A 21,756-nucleotide genomic window follows, 5' to 3' on the forward strand; every position below is an offset into this window, starting at 1 on the left:
AATTCTCACAAAATATCGATCCTCGGGGTCACGCCTGTGGCTGGCACAGCAAGGCGGCCCTCCTCCCCTACTGCAAAATAAACCTAGTTACAAGTAAGCTAGTTACAATACGCAAATTCCTCCGGGACGCGTTAGGACACGGCTGGCGCCTCGGTCCCAGGAGAAGCGGTGCGCACCGACACGGGCGACTCCTTTCCTCGCCCTGCCCCTGGATTTCGCTCCATCCCGAGTCACCTCTGCCGCTCGGCCACCTTCTGCCTGACTGGCCTCGAAAAACATACACCAACGCTTTTTTTTTTTTTTTTTGCAAGTCGGGAAACTCCACGGAGGAAGCTCCGACTCTGGAGTGCACAGTACATAGGCAGACTAGCTGTGGCTGTACTCCTCTACAGAAGGAATCAGTCCAGATTTCCCACTGTTTTGTTTACACCCGGTATCTAATCTGTAAAGGTACTAAAACCAGACTTGAGCCCATCTTAGAAATGTGCTCCAGCTGATTTGGTCATCCTCACAAAGACAAACAGCTTTCAAAATAGGCAGATCGGGGCCAAAATTTCATCTGTCTTGACTCAGCTGGAATAGTGAGGCAACTCTCAAATGCTGGAGACATAAAAATGAGGTGGCTAAGCGCTAAAAGGAAAAAAAAACCCCTCTTCTGAATTTCTTCTAACATATATAAACAGAAGGAAAAATGAATTAAGTGAGAACCAGCGCTACTGGTGTGCTCACAAAGGGTCAGGTAGGTCTTTTGGAAAGGGCTGAAGCGTTACAAACGTCACGGCAGCTCAGGTCTCCGACCACAGCGCTGCCCCTGACTGCCGCGTTCGCTGGGTCAGGACAAACACAGTGTGTCAACCACTGGCCTGAATTGAAAACGATCCGTCCAGATTTATTTATTCCTACTAAAACAAAATCCTGTTAAACAGTACGTAACTCTGTGTCTCTACAAACTCACAGCTATCTGCCAAACAATAAAAATTCCAAACTACAAAAGATGAGTTGTATTCAGTAAATATAAATGGGAAATTTAGGCTTTGTGTAGAATGTTTATCAGACTATTTACAGTGCAACACAGATCGTTTGAGTTCAGATCTCGCCAGCTTCTCTCTCTTCTGATCTCTTGGAACGAGATTTGCCATTTGTGCTCTCGTGCCGCCTCTCAGAAGAGCTCTTCTCTTTTCTCTCTCTGTCTCGTGACTTTTCTCTTGAAGATCGATCTCTAGAAGATCTGAAGTACAAAGTAAACCGTCGCTATAAGCTTCACAACTAAAAGAATTTTCAAATATGCACAAAATGACACCATCTTTCCTAACAGGGCTGTGGCATAACACAAGTTTCCTACTGAAATGGGCCTAGGTACTGCGATGTCGGGAGTGGTGTCCCCCAAGACAGCAACTCTGGTACCTCTCTGAGCTTTATGTCAGAGACCGCCAGGTTTGCAGCGCTGGGTGCACGGCGCAGCCCTTGTTAGTCTCTCCTTAGAGTGATCCTTTCAAGCTGTTGCCACAGGGGCTCTCTGAGGTCTTCCCTGGGCCCCTTATTAGTTTACTGGGCCATACTAAAGTGCCTGCAATTTCTTCCTCGTCTATCGCTCAGCTCTGTTTGTGTCTTCTAGAGTGGTTTTTCATTATGCTCTAAGCTAGTGCCTTTCTGCTCAACTGCTTTAAATACCAACTGTATTCTTTGGACTCAAACGCTTGCTCAGCCCTGGGCTTTTTCTACTTTGCATCCCGACAAGCGTTGTCCTTGGCAGCATCCTGGGATGATACAGATTTATATTCACAGCCCACAACACAGCCAAATCTTTTCACAGCCTGCCCAAATGACAGCTACAGATTTTCAGCAGTGCTTCGCTGTATCAGCCCACACAGAATTAAGCAGAGGGCTTCATGTTAGGTCCAAGCTGAAAAGGCTGTTTTCCTGTATGATTCATGCCAGCTTATCGACTAGCAGCCTGCAAAAGGTGCCGATGCTGAACGAGCTCTAGCAGCCCCTTCAGAACTAGGCAGAGGCTTTCACAGACCCCGCAGAGCCAGCACGTTTTACTCTAGGACTCAGTACGCAGGTTTTTCTTTACAGTCACAAGAAGAGGACCTGGCAGGTACCTTAGAGGTTCCAGCTTTCATTCACGCTGATTGTAAAGGCTTGGAAATACTGCACAGTTGATATATTAAAACCTTACAGCCCTCCGTATCATGAGCCATTTCATTGTCATTAAATTGTGTCACTTAACCAGCAGACAACACGAGTCTGTCTGATGAGATTATCTCTTTTCCTGTTCCCATGACAATGCCTGCTGCCTGTCGTCCTCCTACCTCGAGACCTCCAGATCCTGCGACAGGCTCTCCCTTTCTTTATACAACTGAGACCTCAGACCAGCAGAACCTGAATGCAGGTTTCATTAATTCTCGAGGTGAAAACAGAAGCTACACTCTTTCAGGGAACAGGGTTTTTCTGTTTTTCTCTTTTTTTAGTTTTATTTTCTCAGTCTCTCCCCAGTTCTCAGTAATTTTGTGAAAGTATGTCAGCTAGCCAATCCCCCTACAATCTTGATGGGCTGATTTGAATGTGTTCAAGGTTTTCAAAGCAATCCCTTACCTGCTCTTTAGTAATAGTTATTACAGGGTCTTCCTCACTTCCTAATTGTCCAAACTTCTTTTCTTTATTTTTCATGTTCAAGACAGATTTAAAAAAGGACTTTAGTATCTCAGCCATTGGAGAATCAACAGTATTTACACACCCCCCTCAATTATTAACAGACTTATTTTTTTCAGACCATTATTTCCCTCCCCTTTGTCAGGAATCTTTAAAACCTGTTCTTACCCCTTTACCTAAAGCAACACAAGACACACAACAGTAGGTTTGTTTCTAGAATTGTACTTGAGTGGTGGTGCCTAATCAGGTGAGACAGTGCTAAACACTCCCCTATTAAGTAGGAGTGTTAAAAAAAAGCCAGATCTAACTTCAGCAAGCACCTGGTGATAGACTTGCTCCTGGGCTTAGAAGGGCTGTAAGGAAACACAATGATTCCTTTCAATTTTTCAAATACTCCTACATATGCTTGCCTCATCCTTCCTCCAACACAGTGGGTGTTTTGCTGAGTTTTAGAAGAGACTGAAAGCCCTTCTTCAGACTATAGCACTTCTCCTCAGCAACAGGAGAATGGTATACTCCTCTCCCCGGCTGCCTTTTCCTCCTCCCTCTAGTGCAGATTCCTAAAGAAACGTCTGTCTCTCAACCAGCTTTCTTCTTACCCTAACAGAAGACTTCCCCCAGATCCCAAATCATGTACTTCCTTCCCCATGCCAGCAGCACTGAGAGAAAGAAGCTGGGAAGCAGAAGGTAACCATACAAATGTAACGTCAAAACTGCCTCTCAGTTACTTGGCTTTTACAGGCCTGGGGAAGCTCAGTTAGCTCAAGCAGGCCTTTGTGCTGCTTCTCATACAAGAAAACCAGCAATTTCTCAAGGCTCAGCACTGCAAATCAGGGAACCAGTTCTATCTCTTAGACTCTCCTCTCAAGCTGGGATCTCACTGTACAGTTACTGCCCTACTGCTCTCACGTGAGGCCGCCTACGAGCGGCCACTGGGAAATCCTGCTTTGGCCCAGGAGCCGGTACAGGACACTGCAGCTGCTAACTTGAGAAAGTGGTCATACTCCTGCTCACTCTAAGGGACTGGGGAGGCTCACTGGGATGCCAAGGACTCCCTTTCCAGAAGCACTCGTGTCAGGAATACATACTTGTGTTTTGAACTCCTGTCTCTGGACCCCCGTCGGTGACCTCTGCTGTGGCTGCGGGAACGGCTCCGGTGGCGTCTGTGTCGGTCTCGGGACCTGGAGCGAGACTTCCGCCGTTCACGGGAAGCCGATCTCGAGCGTCTTCGCCTCCTATCCCGAGACCGTGATCTGAAGAGGACACAGATTGCCTCAGGCTCAGGAGACAGGCCAGTACATCAGATCTGTACACCTGAGCCCATCTCTCAGGCATTCCTGAGTTAACAAATATCCAGAGCATCAGCACTCACCGTCTCAGCCGCATCCCTGCCAACACAGAAGGCAGATCACCCACAGGGTGGGCATCTCCCTCCTGGGCCTCATGCTACCAACAAAATGCCAATGGGTAAATTTGAGCGGCTGGGAAGCTTATATAAAAAGCTCCCACCATTAATGTAAGCATGTGCCGATGCCTAGAGCAGAGCTTACCAACCGTGCCTCACTCAAAGTGAGGCCTGTGTAAGTAGAAGAGAGGCCAAAGTAAGTGGCATGTGAAATTACCATAACCCGTAGGTCAGTCTGCCAAAGGAGAGTCTCCCTTGTGAAAGTACTGCACTTTAGAAGCAGATTTGTTTCAATCTGCTCTAAAAACAAAACAAAGGATGCCAATGTATAGGGAAAGCAGTAGAGAGGAAGATCTCCAGGTACATGATCACTGAGAGAAGGCTGTCATACCACTAAGGCAAGCTCTTCACAGAGATGTGGGGGCTTTAATCTTGAATCTCTGTATCTTTACATCTGAGGTATTATGTATGTTACAGATATATTTCAGACATTAAAACTATGGAAGTCTATTAGGTATTTATTCAAAAAAGGCATCAAGTACATTCTTAGACTCATACTCTGGAGCACACAGCACCCTCTGTCCTGACCGGGCTAGCCAGCATCTGCTTTATAGCCCAACGGGTGACATTTTAAGTTGCCCAGCACCACTGAAGCGCCCAAGCAGTAGTTCCCTTTTCTTTCAGGGAGCAAAACAAAGAGACTGGGGCACTGAGGGGACTCCTTGGGAGACCCAGGAAAAACCTCAGTAACTAGATAGAAACACAAATAGACATTTGGGAGAACTGTAGGAGAACTGCACACTCACCTTCGACGATCTCTATTTCTTGATCCAGACCTAGAAAGAAGAGGAGAAGGTATGATATAGTCAGTGGGTTTTCAATAAAACAACCCATTCACCCTGGCAGCTCTTCACAGGAACACAACAATACCCCAAGTAATACGTCACTTAAAAAAAAAACTTGCCATAAAACCATTAAAACATTTAATTATCTTCAGTTTGGGGGGTGGGGGAATGGGAATTTGTCAAAAACTGAAGAACTTTGTAGAAATACTGGTTTCTACATGCAGAGCTTCTTGTCAGAACAGAAAAGGTCTACAAACCAATTCAGTCTCTGTTAATAAAACACCACAACGAACCTTTCCAACTTTAAGTTTGCTGCGCATATTTGATATATACACTTTACCCTCTGTAGTCTAACATCAACTAGATCAACTCTAACATTTTCAAGAACAAGTGCCACTCTCTAGTCAGAAAGACACTCGACAGTTTTCTGATTTCAGTTCCTTTGAGGTAGTTGCACATTAAAAAGGCTTTAATAAAGAGAAAATATGGGATCTTCTCACTCATCATATTTAACAAACATGAGATGGAAATTTGCATCGATTATTTTTTTTTCTTGTTTGGGAAAGATGAGCTAGAAAAAAAAAGAGGGGACACACACAAGGGAAGAACTGTTACTGGAAAGTAACCAACATACACAGAAAATCCTTCATCCCAGACTTAGAAAGCACCTTGAGAACAATCATCCAAGTCTCACTATTCTTTCGCACATTTCCATGTCTTCAGAGCTCATGTATGGCACTCTAACCTTAACACCGTAAGCATTAGCTTTTGACAGTCTGTAAATAACAATGTCACAATTCTTTCAACTTCTGAAGCGCCATTAAAACAGCACCACTTAAAACACCACTCCACATGAAAGATACGCCCTCCCTTTTTCTCTACAGCCACGTTTCAGAGCCAGCCTACACCAAAACTTCACATGCTGTCTGAACAGTCTCCTTCTGCTTTAATGGAGAAGTGGCCGGTCTCCTTGTTTAGTGACTTAGAGACTCAGTCTTGTAACTGCTCCTGTCTCCCCACTGCATACAGACTCACAGGGGATGTTCCAGTTACACAGCCACAGAGCTGTTCTGGCACTGTAACAGGAGATGAGGCTCAAAGTCACACACAGACAAAATTTAAAAAAGCAACAGAGAAGCATCTATTTTAATAATGTCATTTAAAACCATACCGGGATAAGACAAGATTAAGAGAATCAATGTGCACTGACATTCCTTCACAATGAAATGGGATTGTTCAATCACAATAGAAAAAAAAACAAACAAAATTTAGAAAGGAATTCAGGTAGAAAGACTGTAAACAAGGTGGAGCTGAACTTGGAGTCAGGCAAACGAACGATGCGCTGAGGCAACACACAAGGCGACCAGATGAAGGCAAAGCTGATAAACCAGGAGAGCAAGGCAATAAACACACACCTCCTTTTTCATGTAACAGAACCTGACAGAGCAGCAGGACCTCCTGTATATGCCTGGCAGGCAGCTGAATTTTTTTTGGTGGTTGTAATTACTCCAAGTTCTTAATGTTCTTTTCCTCCTGATCATTCTATTCTGAATCACCAGTGCACACATTCACACAAAGCCATTCCACATCCCCTGAAAAACCTGGCTGCCCTTCCACACCTATGATCTGAGCAGGAGTTTGCACAATAAACTCCCAATAATCACTCCCTAGCGCTAGACTTCAGAATTCAGGAAGCATCCAACAAAACAGCACTTTCCTTACTAGCCTGAATCATTATACAGCAGGAGACAGTAGAAGACTGCTGTCCAGAGAAGCGAGAGGCTGAGCATATTTATTCCCCCCACCCCGCCTTTTTCGTCCCTGCATTACAGAGGTTGTGTGCCGAGTTTCATAACCTGTGTTTTGTCCAACTGATTACAAAGGAAATCCATTTGGCAACTCCACCTAGTCTTGTTTGCCGGTGTACGCTGGAAGCAAATACCGACATCTGCTCTTCCAAGCATGCCGCCTCTCCACAGAACTTCAGTCTTAAGAGATTACTGGGTATCCCGCAGTCACCGGCAATACCAAACAAAGGACTTTTATTTGTTTACCACTAGGGGTGACAACCCAGTTCACTCATTCCTATGTGGAAATCATAGTTTAGTTGACAAATCAGTAAAGCCTGTGAGAGCTAGAGTTTCACAAGTGAATCCACAGGTTTCCATAGTATGTCATAGTGCCTATAAGCCACCAAAGACTTCTGGAAGTCAAGTGGTACTCTTTCTCTCACTGAATAACACCATGAAGATGCTGCATATGAAGATACGACAAGAAGAATTATGAAGGCAATACACTTGCCGTGGTTCCTTCAAGTATCAAGCTGTGCTTAAGAGAGGCAGCCTGAAAGGCAGCAGAAGTCATTGATTAGTTTTTGATAGAAAAATGCCCTGTTAAGCATGGTGTTGCACAGCTCCCAGAGGGGAAGGTGCTGAGAAATCACGACATCTGGGCTCTAGTCCCAGTTCTGACATTAAGAGTCCACTGGGAAAACTATTTTCGTTCTTTGGGTGAAGTTCTCATTTTGGAGAGGTAAATAATTCGACCTCCTCTGTATGGCGCTCCTAGCTCCTTCATAACATGCTTTTCTTCGGTATCTGAACAGAGGAACGTACAGATGCCTCCATACAGAGTGAGAACAAAGGCTGGCCACAGTCTCTAAGTAGTGCCACATATGGAACCAGTAAGAACTCAGACTTTAGGCCAACTTAATGCAGTTCTTAAACCCTTCACATTTAAAGCATTAAATATTGAAAAGTGATCTTCAAACCCCCTTATCAGATGCATCCATATAGGGGCTACCTGTGAACACAAGAGGCTCCTTAACTCTCAGGAACTGAGATTAAAAAACCCCAAAAAAGCCAAAACCACAGACATGCCACGGGAGGAAGAAAGCCAGCATTTTGGGGGGATCCAGAGAACTCTTCCTGAAGGCAACCCTGTTGAGCAATTTTCACACAGAAACGAACTCCAGGAAGAAGAGGCACCATGGAGACAGATACACTGAGTCCAGGTTAAATGTGGTCCTACACTGTGGGTGAGAAAGAGCCTGCCACAAAGCAGCTGCACGGAAAGATGCTGCTTCTTTCATTTCCATATTTCTGTCCATAGCAACAGCGTACACCAGTCCCTTTCGACTAACTTCTCCACTCATCAGCCAGTTCCAGATTCTGCAGCTCCCAAATGTAACTGCATTACTGACAATCTTGCATGGATGCCAGAAAGTTGTGAGGCTCTACATGAAGTGCTGCGGTTCGGGACAAAGCTGCAGCATGAACTGGCACTTCATATGACACCAGGCGATCCACAGGGAGAGAGAACCCACATAAAACACCCTAATTGGAGAATGCATAACAATTTGGGGCTTACATCTTCACAATACACCAAAATCACCAAGCTGCAGACCACAGAAAACCAAGCTGCTTTGATTCTGGTATTTATTTGCTAGCATTTCCAGCAATGTATACCCAGAAGCCAGCACCATCTTAGTTATACTGCAGTTATGTATCTCTCATGCCTCAGACATGGATGGCTGAAACACACTCTGCAGTTTACACCGAGGGTCAAAAAAGAGCTTTCCACAGGCAGCAAGGTTGGGTTTTTTGATGCAAGAAGTACAAGAGGAGAAATACGTGAAGTAACTGGGAAGATGCTGTGACAATGAGAACAGCATTCCTACTCAGCCACTTCCTCTGCCTGACCATTGCAAATAAGCACCCTCTCCACATCAGGCTGCTTTACTGAGCTGTTTACACACAAGGTGCCTCTTCAAGTAAAGAAGAAAGAGTTCTTCCAGTTCAGCTGGCAAGAGGCAGAAGAGCTTGTCCTGGGACTACCAACATTGCAGCCACTCCCGCTGCTCAAGTCTTATACACGTGTGAGCAGAACATGACACATAGGTCCACAACCATCCAGAAGCAGCCACTCCTTGGGATCCCTCGGATCCCCTAGGAAGTGTTTTCCAAAGCTGTGCCAAAAGCACCTCACTGTTATTTTAGGAAAGTTTCTAAGCAAGACAGGCAGCCCACCATCTGGCTCACAGATACCAGCTCCATTCTGCTGTCACCTCCTAGCCTAGAAGCGAGGAGGGCTGTCCAGGGAATTTTTGCATGAGTAGTGCCTTTTGAGCAGACCTAGCCCTCACTCATCTTAAACTTTCCCACTCAGATGCGGGACTGGATGAAGGCATTTTATCCAGATTCAGATTCCCAAAGACAGGGACTAGACCAATATAAGCCTGAAGACTACAGGGAGCTCACATCTTTCAGATACACAATGGAGATTAAAACTGTACACATACAATCACTCTAAGGTAGGGGTTTTGTGCATTTGTTTTCATCTTTAACTGAATGGCCAAGGTGCTCACACAGCACCTGGAGCATTTCCACAGCTGCTCCAGCAGCAGATGCTGCTTTCCTACAGTGCCCAGATACAAGAAATCAGACTATTTCAAATCCAACTTCACAAACCAGTTATCAGCTTCCACTTACCGTCTGCCCATTCTCTCCTCTCGTTCTCTCTCCTCTCTCCGTCTCAAACGATCCTGGTTTCTCTTCTCTTGCTTTTCTGCCACTGTTTTCTAGAAAAAAAGTTCACATTGTACTTCAGCCATACAATAACAGGCCAGAGAGATCTGCAGGGAGACTATTCAGGTAGTAAGACAAAGGCAGTAAGACAAAGAACTGTTTCACTGCATTTTGCCAGTCAAGATCTCCATCAAGGTTCTCCTCTTCCTCACAACTTCACTAACATACATCAGTGCAAGAAATGCCACTCCCTACTCTGCTTTGAGTGCTTGTGCTCTAAGAGACAAGTCCGTAAGCTTTGAGGCAAGGACCGTCTCACCCTGAGTATACACAACACGCAATGAAACAGTGCTCTGGCCTCGTGCCAATGATCAATCGAGGCACTGACCTCAATATACTGCCCAATGAATAAGGCACAGGAATCACAGTTCTCACTTGAGCACTCTAAAGGTCTCTGTTTGCAAGCAAGGCCAGTACCGCAATTCCATTACAAACCATTCCAGAAAACTTCTAATCACTTCAGTTACTGAAGATCTTCACTGACAGCACTATGTGAAACTTCAGTTCAAGCATTTCATTAAGAGGTCTGAAAGTGCTCTTCAACAGTCAAAAAACCCACAGTGACAAATTTCAGCCAAACCAATGAGAAAGAGCAATGGTACCGTTGCATGTATTTAAGGAAGAAATGACAGCAGAGGTCTGGTTTGACTAATTTAGTTACCCAGAAATTACAGAACACATGAGGCTATGCAAACCTCCATTTGAAGTTTCAGGGATTCTGCAATCAGAAATTTCTGGGCTTCTACAAGCACCCTGCAAAGAATCCTGTATGAATTTAAGTGTTGAATATCTTCAGAACTACAAGGAGAAGGTTTAAAACAGACAGGATTACCCTCAGCTGATCCAGTTTCTCACGAATCTGAATGAAACCCAAGTGTAATTTGCCTCCAAAGTGGTCAGCAAGACGCCGGTCATTGTCATGGAGACCAAGATATGCTGAACAGACTTCACACACACGCAGCTTTTGCTGCTGGAAGCTGGATGCAGGCATTGAATTTCGGTATTCTTCCTAAAGGGAGGCAAAAAAACCAGGCAAATGTCAGGGAACCCTTACACAGCAACAACCCTCCAGGGAAACCCCTGCAAAGAACTGCCCTGCCGCTTTCAAGAATCAAAAAAACACCCTCAATATAAAGAAGGTGCCGTAGAAAACTCTTTGCGAGCACAGCTAACCTGACAGCCTATCCCTGCAAGTGACTAGTGACCAAATATTTCAGAGGACAAATCCCTCCCCACCCCAGTCAGCTATCTTAACTAGATAAAAGCTTTTATTCATCTATGACACTACACTGCCAACTGCTTGCTGGCACACGGCTGAAACTGAAAAAGGAGGTGCTGGCAACATAGGAAAAGAGGTAGGAACCGCCCAGCTGTTTGTCATGTACTCAGCCTAGCTCAGTCTGCTATTACAATTCATAGGAGAACCAAGGCCATACCTCTGCCTCTTTCTTTTTTGCTCGGACTTTCTCCACTTCCATCAGGATCTTTTGAGACTCATCAACATTTCCTTCAGCTCCCAGCTGTTCAGCTTTAGCTAGGAGTTTTCCAATGTCTTCATTCAGCTCATGTACTTTCTCTGCCTAAAGAGAATAGCGTTTTTTTAATAAGACAAAAAACTTGCTAAAGCTTTCAGGATGACTTTTCCTTTTTCTCTAAAAAAAGATCATTTAATAAAAGCAGTTGGTGGAAGATGACCATAAATCTCCAAAAGTCAAAGGAGTCCCAACAAAAAGGGATTGGTGGGCCGAGTACAGACAATGCAATCACAGACACATAGCAAAGAGAGAAACTAGACATGGAGAGGACATCATCAGTTCTGCTGCAAACAGTGGCACATTTCTGGCTTCCAGGACAGGCCAGAGTCTGGAAAACCAGCTTCAGAAACGCTTTGCATTTTCCTGATGAAGGAAGTTCCCAAAAAGGAAACTCCATGAGCCTTCACTGAGTGAAAAGACAACAATCAGGGGATGGATTCACTATTCTAAGCTATTACATTAACACTGAAGGGGGGGACGGGGGACAACCAATATGCTTTATTGCCATGCTAAAGCAACCTATTTTAGAGTTCATGTTTTACACTACTATGGCTCTCTGAACCAGTAAGTTTGTCACAAGAATGGCCAGAGCAGCATTTGAGTAGGATGGCTGGAATCCACAAAGCCTCTGTGAAGCCTAACTTCCCAGTATCAATGGTGTCAGAGACAACAGAGCACCAGTGCTCTCCACAGACTTGCAGAACAAATGTTTAATGAGAGGACAATACCTTTGCAGACACTTCAGCACTGATCTCTTCCTGTGTCTCAGCCAGGCGTTTCTTGGCCAGTTCTGTTCTCCTATCACACTCTGCGATGAAGGATTCCAGGTGATCCATTGCCTGCGTGTTCAGACAAAGAATTGTGAATAAAGATGCTCTCCGTGCCAGATCTACCTTTGACAGCCAAGAGCTAGCTGGTGCAATCCCTCTGTAATACACAAACAACCTCAAGAACGGATGCCTTGAGAAAAAATATATGACACTTTGCAGAAAAAGTAAAATTTGATCCCTGCCCTTAAGTCTGTCATCTGCCTGGAACCTGACACAGTTCCTTTACTCTGACACATAACAGAATGCTCACATGAAGACTGCTTTGCACCAGAACTTCCAACACGTGAGCAACAGGTGCAAAGACAAAAGCACTGGAATAACACGAAAAGGGAAGACAGGATTGTTCTTCTACTTGATCTGTTCCATCACAGAAAGCTAAATCTGGAAAAAGTGAAAGGCTTTTAATGTCAAATCTCCTTCTGGGACAGGCCACCAGGTTACAATGACCTCGTACAGAGCAGCAGGTGTGGGATGCAAGGAATGCCAGAGGAGCCTCCCAGCTAGCTGGACTAATGGGGTTGCAAGAGCCATAATTACTTACACAATTTCAAGTCAGCAATCAAGCCAGCATTTGGGAAGGGGCTGCACATTCTTGTCAGATAACACATCAAATAACCCGGCTAGCTGAAATGCCCACTGAGTTCTATTGTTCAGCCAAATAACTTCAAGAGGCAGTTTCCACAAAAGTAACAAAAATTTCTCTGTACTCACATCCAGCTCAAAAAACAGGTCTCTCTCTTTACTTGCAATCTCATAATCTGCTCGCAGTGCCAAGTCATGGATCTTTGTACATTCTCCCAGGTCCATTCGCTGTTGAAAAGAAAAAGGAAAATCAATGTAAGAACCTTCCATTATGGCAACAGGCAGCAGATACTTAACTCTTGCCAGCTGTATCATATCAAAATACAGCCTCTTTAGGAAGAAGAGCTTCCTCTTAACCTGTCAGTAACAGAACTAGCCAGAAGAACCACATGCTTGCTAGAAACCCTTTTCTAGGTGTTCCCAGAACAACATTAAAACACCCCAAATGTTTTAAGTCCAGTCCTACTCCTGCTCTAGGTCACAGCACAGCCTTAGAAATTGCTGGGAGGGAGCTGCCAAGGCGCAGCACACTGCAGCAGCAGCTCCAAACGGGCACTAACTCCAAATGCCTCCTATTATAGAGCTACAGCACAGCAAAACATACAGCTTTGTACCCTGTTTAAAGCTCACCTGGAAAAGCACATCTGTGCCAGGACGAGCCCTAGTAACATATTGAACTATACCAAATCACAGAACACAGACAGAATGCTTCCTATCAAGAACAAGTGGACTTAAGGGAGTAAGGGGTATGGCCAGTATAAAACCACAAACCCACACTCAGCAACGACAGACTCAAAATTCTACAGCTAGCCCCTTCCCACATTCAGCTGCAGCCTGGAATTTTAAAACCTACCCAGCAAAGCTAATTCCTACGCATAAGCCCATCTAATGAGAGACTTCTTGAGAGCATCTCCCTTCCCAGAAAGCTCCAACTTGCATGCTGCCCTTCACTCCCATTGCAGTCAATGCTATTTAAATTCATTATTTTTCCCCAACCTAGTAGTTAACAGCCACATGAACCAAAAGTTAATTATGCTCTCAAAACATGGAAATTGCATTTCGACATTATCAATACGTAACAGAGAACATTTCTCTTATTCTTAAAATAGAAAATGACATTTTGAAAGCCAAAATAATAAAAGGCCTAAGTGTGAGCCACACTACGAATGGCAGGGTACATGTCATCGCATGAAGGAATACCCCAGCTAGCCATCCTCTTCTCTTCCAGTCACCACCAGTCCCAAGGAGCCCAAACCTGAACACAGCACAACAGGTGTCAACTCACTGAACTGCAAAAAAAGCTAAATCAGGATCAACAGAGAATCCCTGCAGAACATCACAAACTAGAGCTGGGGGTGCCAGGGACACCTATGTGAAGCAATGCACTCGGCAGCAGCAATGAAGTGTTTAGAATGAAGCAAAGCAACTAAAGCAAGCTCCACCAGGTAATGCTCAGGTATTCAGCAGTTACCTGTGTTATTAGCTTTTCTTTTTTAAACAAAGAAAACAATTCCGGATGACTTGCCACTATTTAGTCTTCCTCATTTTGCTCAGATTTACCAGAAACAGGAGGCCACAGGCAGCAGGCTACAGAAACAGACACTGCATCCAGGAACAGTCCTGCTGAGCTCTCTAATGGTGGAAATTTAATGCCTACAAAAAAAGCGTTCGGTACTTTCAGAGCTTAATCATGTTCATCTTCAGGCAAGCCTCTTCAAAGAATGCTAGAGAGCCACTGTTATTTTACCACAAAAATAACTTTCCACAACATCAGAGCATGATGCGACTTAAGCCTCTTATTCTTATGGTCATTCTACCGAGATATCCCTTTCCAATATAGGGAGAAAATAGCGATACTCCACGTGATGCTGAAAGATCATAAGTATTCTTATCTGAACTCTTCTTGCAAGCTGATCCACGAGCCCCACTTCAGAGAAGGGGCTTCAAGCCAAAACTTCAAAAGAGCGGATGATGTGCTCCATAATCCTCTCCCTGTTTGTTAAAAGGCAACGATTCTCTCAACCTCTTCCTCGAGGGGAGAACATTTGGGTCTCACCGGCATACAAACCTCAAGTTGTCCTCCACGTCCTTCAAGATGATCTAGGTGCATGGAGGTTTTCACAGGTATTGCTTGCTTCAGGTAAGACCACTAGCCCTTCTGCCTCAAAGAATCCTCTCGTCTCGGAGAGGCCCGTCATCAAATACTCACCCTTTCCAGCAGTGGTCGTGACTTGCTCCAGTCAAAACCCGTGGCTGGTTTATAATACAGGTATTTGAGACAGGTAACCTGTAGAGCCTGAGTAAAGATTTAACCCCCCATATGCACAAAGATTTAACACATTTAGATGCCACTGATAACTAGCCCTGCTCACATTTGCTGAGCAATCCACATTCTGAGGTATCTCTTATGATCTCCACTAAACTGCTAACTCACCAGAAAGTCTGCTTCTAAGAGGAAGGCTCTTTAACAGTAATCAGAGCTGCAGAGTTTCGCCCAAGTAAAAAAGGAAAGCACAGACCCCCATGAAACAATTCTGCAACCTACAGATTTCTGCTCATTCATGACTCCCAGTGGGGGACACAATTAACTCCCTGAATGTAATTTCCAAGCTAAGTTCTACCTGGGCAGCTTTCAGACTCATCTGTCCACTTATTAGTGGAGCTAAAATTCAGGATTACCAGCTGATGCCATCTATGAATGTGCTGCAGTACTTCAACTGACAGAAATATGCTGCAAAGCCAACTCAGTGCAGGCCACTAATGCCCTAGTGACAAGTCCCCTGATAACAGCACATGTGCATATTAAACTAACTTGTGCTCTCCCAGAATTTTCCTCCTTTCCCATTGAAACCAAAAAGAGAAATATTGTAGCTTATTTAGTGATAAGTTTAGACAAGTTTCTGGGGCCAAAGGCTCTTATGACCAGCAACACTGGCCCACCTGAACAAAGCAAACGTCAGCATGCCTTCTGCAGCTCTCAGGAATATTCCAGAGCTTTACTTATAGTCTGGGCTCCTTCTCTTACTCCGCACCTGAAGGTCAGTGAATGGGACTCCACCACATTTCACTGAGCACCACTAGCCAAGGGATCCAGCTTCCTGCTTGTCTCCAATCAGCCTCCCACTAAGGAATATCCGCACCACACGAAGGATGCAATAACAACAATGCCTTCGGGGGGAGGATGCAACATAACCAGCACCAGAAGGCTTGGAGCATCTGTTGGAAGTTTCCAAAAAGATCCAAGGTCCCGATTTCTGCAATAATACACATCCAGAGATGGACGCTACCCCATCCAGCTGTTCACCCACACAGCTCTTCCCTTAATGGAGCACTGTAAGATGGCAGTGAACCTGACCAAGATCACAAGGAAAGCCTGCACATTCCAGTTAAGTTTCATTCTGTGCTGGTAGCGCTGACAGCTGAAATGCTGTTCCCATTCTGGACATCACATGTTCTTTCAGCACAGATCTGTGGCACCAATACTTTTTCTTGCCCCTAAGAACCTGCTGACAGCAGCATGAGAGCTCCACAGCCACTTAAAGGCCACCACAAGATCATTTGAGTGATCCACAAGATCACTTGCGCAGAAGCAGTCTTCCTTCCTGCTCCTGTGCAAGATTTGAGGGCACATTCCACAGCAAGAGAGAAGAGACAACTCACTGCAGACGAGTAACAACAGAAGCAAGAGAAACAGATTTCTCAATGCGCTTCTCCGCCCCAGGAGACTCGCAATGCATCCAAACACCTCATACTTCCTTGACCTCCTCCATGCTTTGGCACTAGCTCTAACAGTCACGCACATCACTTAATTCAACCCCTTTGACTCACCGTTTACCTTCTTCCTGGAAACATGCCAGAAGAGGTAGAAGGCAGCCTGCATCTTCAAAACACCATTTGGACCCAAAAAAAACTTGTAGAATCTCATGTCAAAAAATATACCCTAATTGCAGTGACCTGCACAAAGGATGGAGGTGGGCAGAAGGTGATTTAAGCAGCTTTAAGATTCTGAAATGGAAGTAAAGTGATATGGAGGCTGATGGAGCAATCGCTGGAAAATACATCTGAGCTTCAAATTAATAAAAAATAAATATAGAGATACACAGAGATTGGTATTCAGCTTCCAATCTTATTCTGCAATAGCAGCCATTGAGAAGCTAAAGTTTGAGCGCTCAGAGCCAAGGCAGCTTTTGCTAAAGCTCTTTCTCCTAGTGCTGCCACAGTCTTGCTATCACGACGACACAGAGGAAGGAGTGCCAGCCCTCCCCTTTGTTGGTAACCCACTCTGCCAAACCCAGCTCTTGAAATAACAGCAGGAAGGGCTATAAATAACGACGGCATCTTTAAACAATCTGGTTAAGTGGACGGACAACGTGAATCGCCACAGTATTTACTGTCAAACAGTGAGGGTAAAGATGGGATTTCAAACATCCACATTCACCTCCATCCTGCAATTCTGTAATACAGCAACAATTACAAAAGACATGCACCGTTTTCTTTTCAAAGTCAGACTGCATCTTTCACCCGGGCACCTAAACTGAATACCTACTTCGCAAGATCTTGCTGTTAAAAGCCGACGTCACCTTTTGCTCTCAGAGAGCGTGTGAGCCAAACCTTTGAAAACTGGCCAGCTCTGTCCCCAGAGGGCAGCAGCGAAGGAGCCGACTCAACTGTTTCAAACCAGTCAGGCAGAGCGGCACACTGCTCAGACCAACCAGCTCTAAAGACAAAATCGGCCTGAGCTGTAACCTACCATTAGCAGGCCAAACAGTAATGATGAAAAAGCTGCCATTCCATCAGGAGAACGTCACATGGCTGTAGAGAGGAGACTGAAAAGCTCCAAGGATTAAGGATTATTGCAGCTGATGAGAAAAAACTTCCTAACCTGAAGATGCAATGGTGAACTAGAGTGCCCAGGACAGTAGGCTAGCTACGATCTTGCGATCTCCACCAGACGAATTTCAGGCCCTAGCCATGTCAAACTGCTAAAAGAGAAATAATCTTGCAACTTCACGTGGGATTCTGAGAGAAAAAAACATTTCAAGCAAATTCTGAGAGCTCCTGACCTCAGCGGTTCTATACACAGGTCACAGAAACTGAAATTAAAATTGTGACCGCTCCTTGGGCACAGAAAGTCTGATTCCTCCTATGATGTTAACTACGAGGTTAAGTTACCTACGATGCACAGATGAGCCCTGAAGAGCTATACCAACGCCTGCCTCGCCAGAATTCCTTATTATAGAGAATATACTTACTGTTCCAGCCAGGATATCATGAGGACAGCAATCCAGAAGGTGGCTCTTGCAAACACGATCGTCTGTAAACTTCACCCTTTGTCTGGTTTCATCTCCTGAAATTCATTTGTGGTTTTAAATAAGGAGACATTAGAATACCGGTAAGAGAACAAAGAGGTCGGTATGATCATTTCGCCTCAATATGCAGATTAAAATACTTGGTGTTCCTGCTCCCCAAAATTACTCAAAAAAAGCCTAGAGCGTAACAGGATATTCTGGAACACTTATAATTGGCAACAAACACTATTTCAGCATTTATTCATCCAGTACACCATGTTAAACACAGTGTTGGCGAGCCAAGTAACATCCAAGGCCTGTCATCCATATAAAGAGACAGCACAGCCAGAAGAGAAAAAAGGAGACAGACAGTCTGGCTCGCAGCCAAAACCTTTTATTTTTTTTCCCCCCCTTTTTTTTACTGTGAGAGGAAGGGGCAGGAGGTACCGAAACCCACACTATTGGAGGGCCATGAATCACAAAACAGGGCTGTGCTGGACAGTTTTTATAGGCGCTTGCTATTTGCTCATCTGATAATTAAGACATCGGTCCATTTGGTTTGAGAACCAAATATGCAGTGTGCTTTCCAAGGCCGTGCAAAGACGAATCTTGTAGGTCTTGGCCTGGAACACGAAGCGTGCTTCCCACCCACATCCCACCCTCAGAAGACATTTTACACTCAGGAGCCACTTAAACAAGACAATATCAGAAAAGCAAAAAAATAAAAAATAAAAAAAGAAACAAAGTTAGTCAATACACACTGCGAGCTCCAACATATACTATACCCATCTGCATTCTTCAAGACCTCAGCTGCAGAATTTTATGCCCACTGTTGAAAAGTTTTAAAGGAAAAGTTTTCTTGCCCACACCTGCAGTAAGGAAGTCAGGGGAATGATACATAAAAGTAAAGGCAAAGTGGTAATGGTATGTGACAATTTTAAAGCTCATCTGTGTATATGACACAGGTATGTGTAATACTAAAGTATGAATATAGTTTAGGATTCGCAAGCATCCAGGAATAATGTTGTGTCTACTGAAAATGGTTTTTTTATTTTTTTTTCTTTCTAAGCTACACTTTTAAAGTTACTTGTGAAAAAAAAGCAAACACTTTTTTTTTTTTTGTTATAACAGCTTTAAAAATTGGTTGTGACTCACGGCTCGATGAACATGAGGCTTTTCTGCAACTCCCTTGCAGATTGATGTAGGCAGGCAAAGATACACTGAACCTTTATAAATAAAATAGAGGGGCCACAATTGTTCAGTTTGTATGAAATAAAAATATGGGAAGCAATTCAATAGCAACTCAATACACAAAGAAAGAAAAGCACTTATTCACTTACGAAACAAAGTGCAAAGTACCTCAACAGCCCTGCTAATGTGCCAAAGGGAATTTAAGTACTCAGCAAGTCGCAGAAGGGAGATACAAACCGCAGCGGGAACATATTTCGCACAGGCTGTCACATTTCTTTTCTCGGACAACAACTACAACAGCCGGCTCCTGCAGGCACACCTACCTACATGCCTCTGTATGCACGGCGTGGCCTGGGCACGGAGCTTTCCCTAAAACCTCTCTGCGGCAGCCGGGGCCCGGAGCGGCGGGCTCCTCCCGGGGCTGGGCCACGCCGGGCGCTTTCTAGGGCCAGGGGCGAGGCGGGCTCCTCCGCCGGGCAGGCCTATACCCCTACCGGGCTCCCTGTGCCGAGCTCGCTAGGCCGCCCCGAGGCGCGGCGAGGCCCGGGCCCGCTCCGCCGGCCCGCCCAGGCGGCCGCCCCGCACCGCCCGTCGCGCCGCTCGCTCGGCGGGGCCGGGGCCAGGCCGCGGCGGGGCGGGCTAGGGCTCCGGCTCTGGCCCGCCGCGTCCCCCGGCACGGGCGGAGGCCGATCGCGCCGCAGGTCCGGAGCGGAGGCAGCGGCCGGCCCGGGCCGGGCCGGGCCAGGCCCCGCGCGGCCGAGGCGGCCGCCAGGCCGCGGCGTTTCCTGCAGGCCCCGCCCGCCCCTACTCACCGTCCCGGGCCGTGCCCATGAGCTGGTCCAGCAGGGCCCGCATCTGGGCCTGGGCCGACATGGCGGGCGCGGGGCCGGGCCGCGGGGCGCGGCGGGCGGGCGGCTCCGGCCTGGGCCTGGGCGGCGACGGCGGCGGCGGCGACGGCTCCGGCCTCAGTAGTGGCGGCGGCGCGCGGCGGGCGCTGGGCGGAAGCGGCCCCTCCTGCCGCCGCGCGGCATGCCGGGACGGGTAGTCCGGGGGCGGGGCGGGGCTCAGCTCCGGCTGGGCCGGGGCCGGCAGCGGGGGAGCGGGGCCGGGGACGGGGCCGGGGTTGGGGCTGGGGCTGGCGGCACCGGGCGGCCGCCCCGCCCCGGCGCCGAAGGGCCCCCGCCTGCGGGTGTGCGCCGGGCCGCCCGCTCGGGCTCCCCCGCCTTAGCGGGGCGCCTCATTAGCGGCGGCTGACGAGGTCTCTGGCGGGGGCACGGGCCGGGGGCACCCGTAGCCTGGCTCCCCACCGGGCCGCTCCCATGGGCCCGGCCCCCATCGGCGGTGCTGCCCCGGGTGCCCCGGCACCCGTCCCCGGGGCCGACCGAGTGCGGGCCCGGTAGCCGGGCCGCAGCATCTGCGGAGCCGTGCCCAGCCGCGCCAGGCCATGCCGAGCCGTTGCCGGGCCGTGCTGAGCCATGCCGGGCCGTGCCAAGCTGTGCCGGGCCGTGCTGAACCATGTCAAGCAGTGCCAAACCATGCAGAGCCGTGCCAGGCCAAGCCAAGCCATGCCCTGCCACGCTGAGCAGTGCCACGCCATGCCAAGCTGTGCCGGGCGGGCGGGCGATGGCGGGTGACGTCAGGGAGCAGACCGAAGGGTGCCCGTGGCTTATCAGCTCCCACCTGCCGTGTTTGCCCAGCAGTGCCCAGGCAAGACGCCTGCTGCTCCCGGCCCGGCGTTGCCGGTGTGAGTGTTTGGAGAGGGGCGAAGGAGCCCTGCGGAGCCGGTGCCGGTGCCCAGCTTTGCCCCCACGGGGTGCCCCGGGGTCGCCGGCCCAGGGAGGGGGGTGGGTGACAGCCGTGCCCGGGCTGGCACTCTCCTCGCCAGTGCTGCACCATGCCAGGGGCTGGGGACCTCACACAGGGAGCAGGGTGCTCAGGGCAGGGTGGCAGGGAGGGCTCCGAGGGAGCAGACCAGGAGCTGCGATCGCCCTGAGAGCATCGGGGCAGGGCAGCTCTGGAGCAGGGCTCTGGCTGTCCCCAGCCCTGATGGCTGGTGTCCCACACCCTGAGCGTCCCCCGCACAGGCGGTGACAGGGTCTGGGTGCTGTGTCAGGCCCCCGCCGTCCTGTGCCCTCCAGCTGTCACAGCCAGGCTGTCCTGCGTCCCCTGGGCATCCTGGGTCCCCGGCCACCTCCAGTCCACCGGCCGTCTGTGTCCCCTGGCCGTGCCAGGGGGCACGAGGCTGGAGATGGGGGGGTCTGGACCAGCTCGGGGGCCGTGCAGCACCTGGCCCCGCTCTGCTGTGCGGGGGGCCAGCACCACAGGACCCCCACAGAGAGGCTTTGCCTGCTGCAGCCGCGGCGGCAGCGCCTGTTTGCAGAGGCATCGCTCGATACGCAGTATGTTCTTCAGAAGATCCCTACTCCAGGAGTCAAAATAGCATGAAATTTAATTTTACGCCTATTTGACAAAGCTTGATTTCGCCTCCAATCAGGGGGGAGATAAGAGCCCTCGGCACAAGTGTGCGGGCAGTTTGGCAGCTGGGGCTGCCGATTAAATAGGTGAATTTACAGGAACAACACTTGAAAATCCCCTGGCTAGTGAACCATTAAGGTGAGCCCTGCCTTCCGTCCCCACGTCCCTCCCCGCGCCGCTCTCCCGTTGCTGGGTGCTAAAGCAAACCCCAGCTCTGTTTACCGAGTCTACTATTACAATACAGCTACCAAATATTTGCCAGCCGTCAGCTCGCTGCTCCGCTATAAATACTTCAGGCCCAGGTGGAGGGACAGGAAGGGGGAGCGGCGTGGGAGCCTATGCATGGCCGGGCAGCAGCGCCAAG

General features: G+C 47.7%; 1 protein-coding gene across 6 annotated transcripts; it reads right to left on the minus strand.

Annotated features, from left to right (window-relative positions):
* Window positions 1–864: 864 nt before the first annotated feature.
* Window positions 865–19,925, minus strand: LUC7L (LUC7 like). Of its 6 annotated transcripts, none has more exons than XM_075515700.1 (11): window positions 19,730–19,925; window positions 18,882–18,952; window positions 17,691–17,785; window positions 12,568–12,666; window positions 11,755–11,865; window positions 10,928–11,071; window positions 10,324–10,500; window positions 9,396–9,484; window positions 4,867–4,896; window positions 3,744–3,908; window positions 865–1,228 (listed from the first exon to the last, which is right to left on the minus strand). In XM_075515700.1, exons 4-11 carry the CDS (start codon window positions 12,661–12,663, stop codon window positions 1,087–1,089), a joined length of 954 nt encoding a protein of 317 aa, XP_075371815.1. In that variant the 5' UTR covers window positions 12,664–12,666; window positions 17,691–17,785; window positions 18,882–18,952; window positions 19,730–19,925; the 3' UTR covers window positions 865–1,086. The 6 variants fall into 6 exon arrangements, with proteins under 6 accessions (XP_075371815.1, XP_075371812.1, XP_075371809.1 ...); XM_075515697.1 differs by lacking the exon at window positions 19,730–19,925 and adding an exon at window positions 19,241–19,709; XM_075515696.1 differs by lacking the exon at window positions 18,882–18,952 and adding an exon at window positions 2,599–2,660 and having other exon boundaries at window positions 1,091–1,228; window positions 19,730–19,923.
* Window positions 19,926–21,756: the final 1,831 nt, after the last annotated feature.

This window comes from Mycteria americana, chromosome 12 (genome assembly GCF_035582795.1).
Source record: "Mycteria americana isolate JAX WOST 10 ecotype Jacksonville Zoo and Gardens chromosome 12, USCA_MyAme_1.0, whole genome shotgun sequence".
NCBI lineage: Eukaryota > Metazoa > Chordata > Aves > Ciconiiformes > Ciconiidae > Mycteria > Mycteria americana.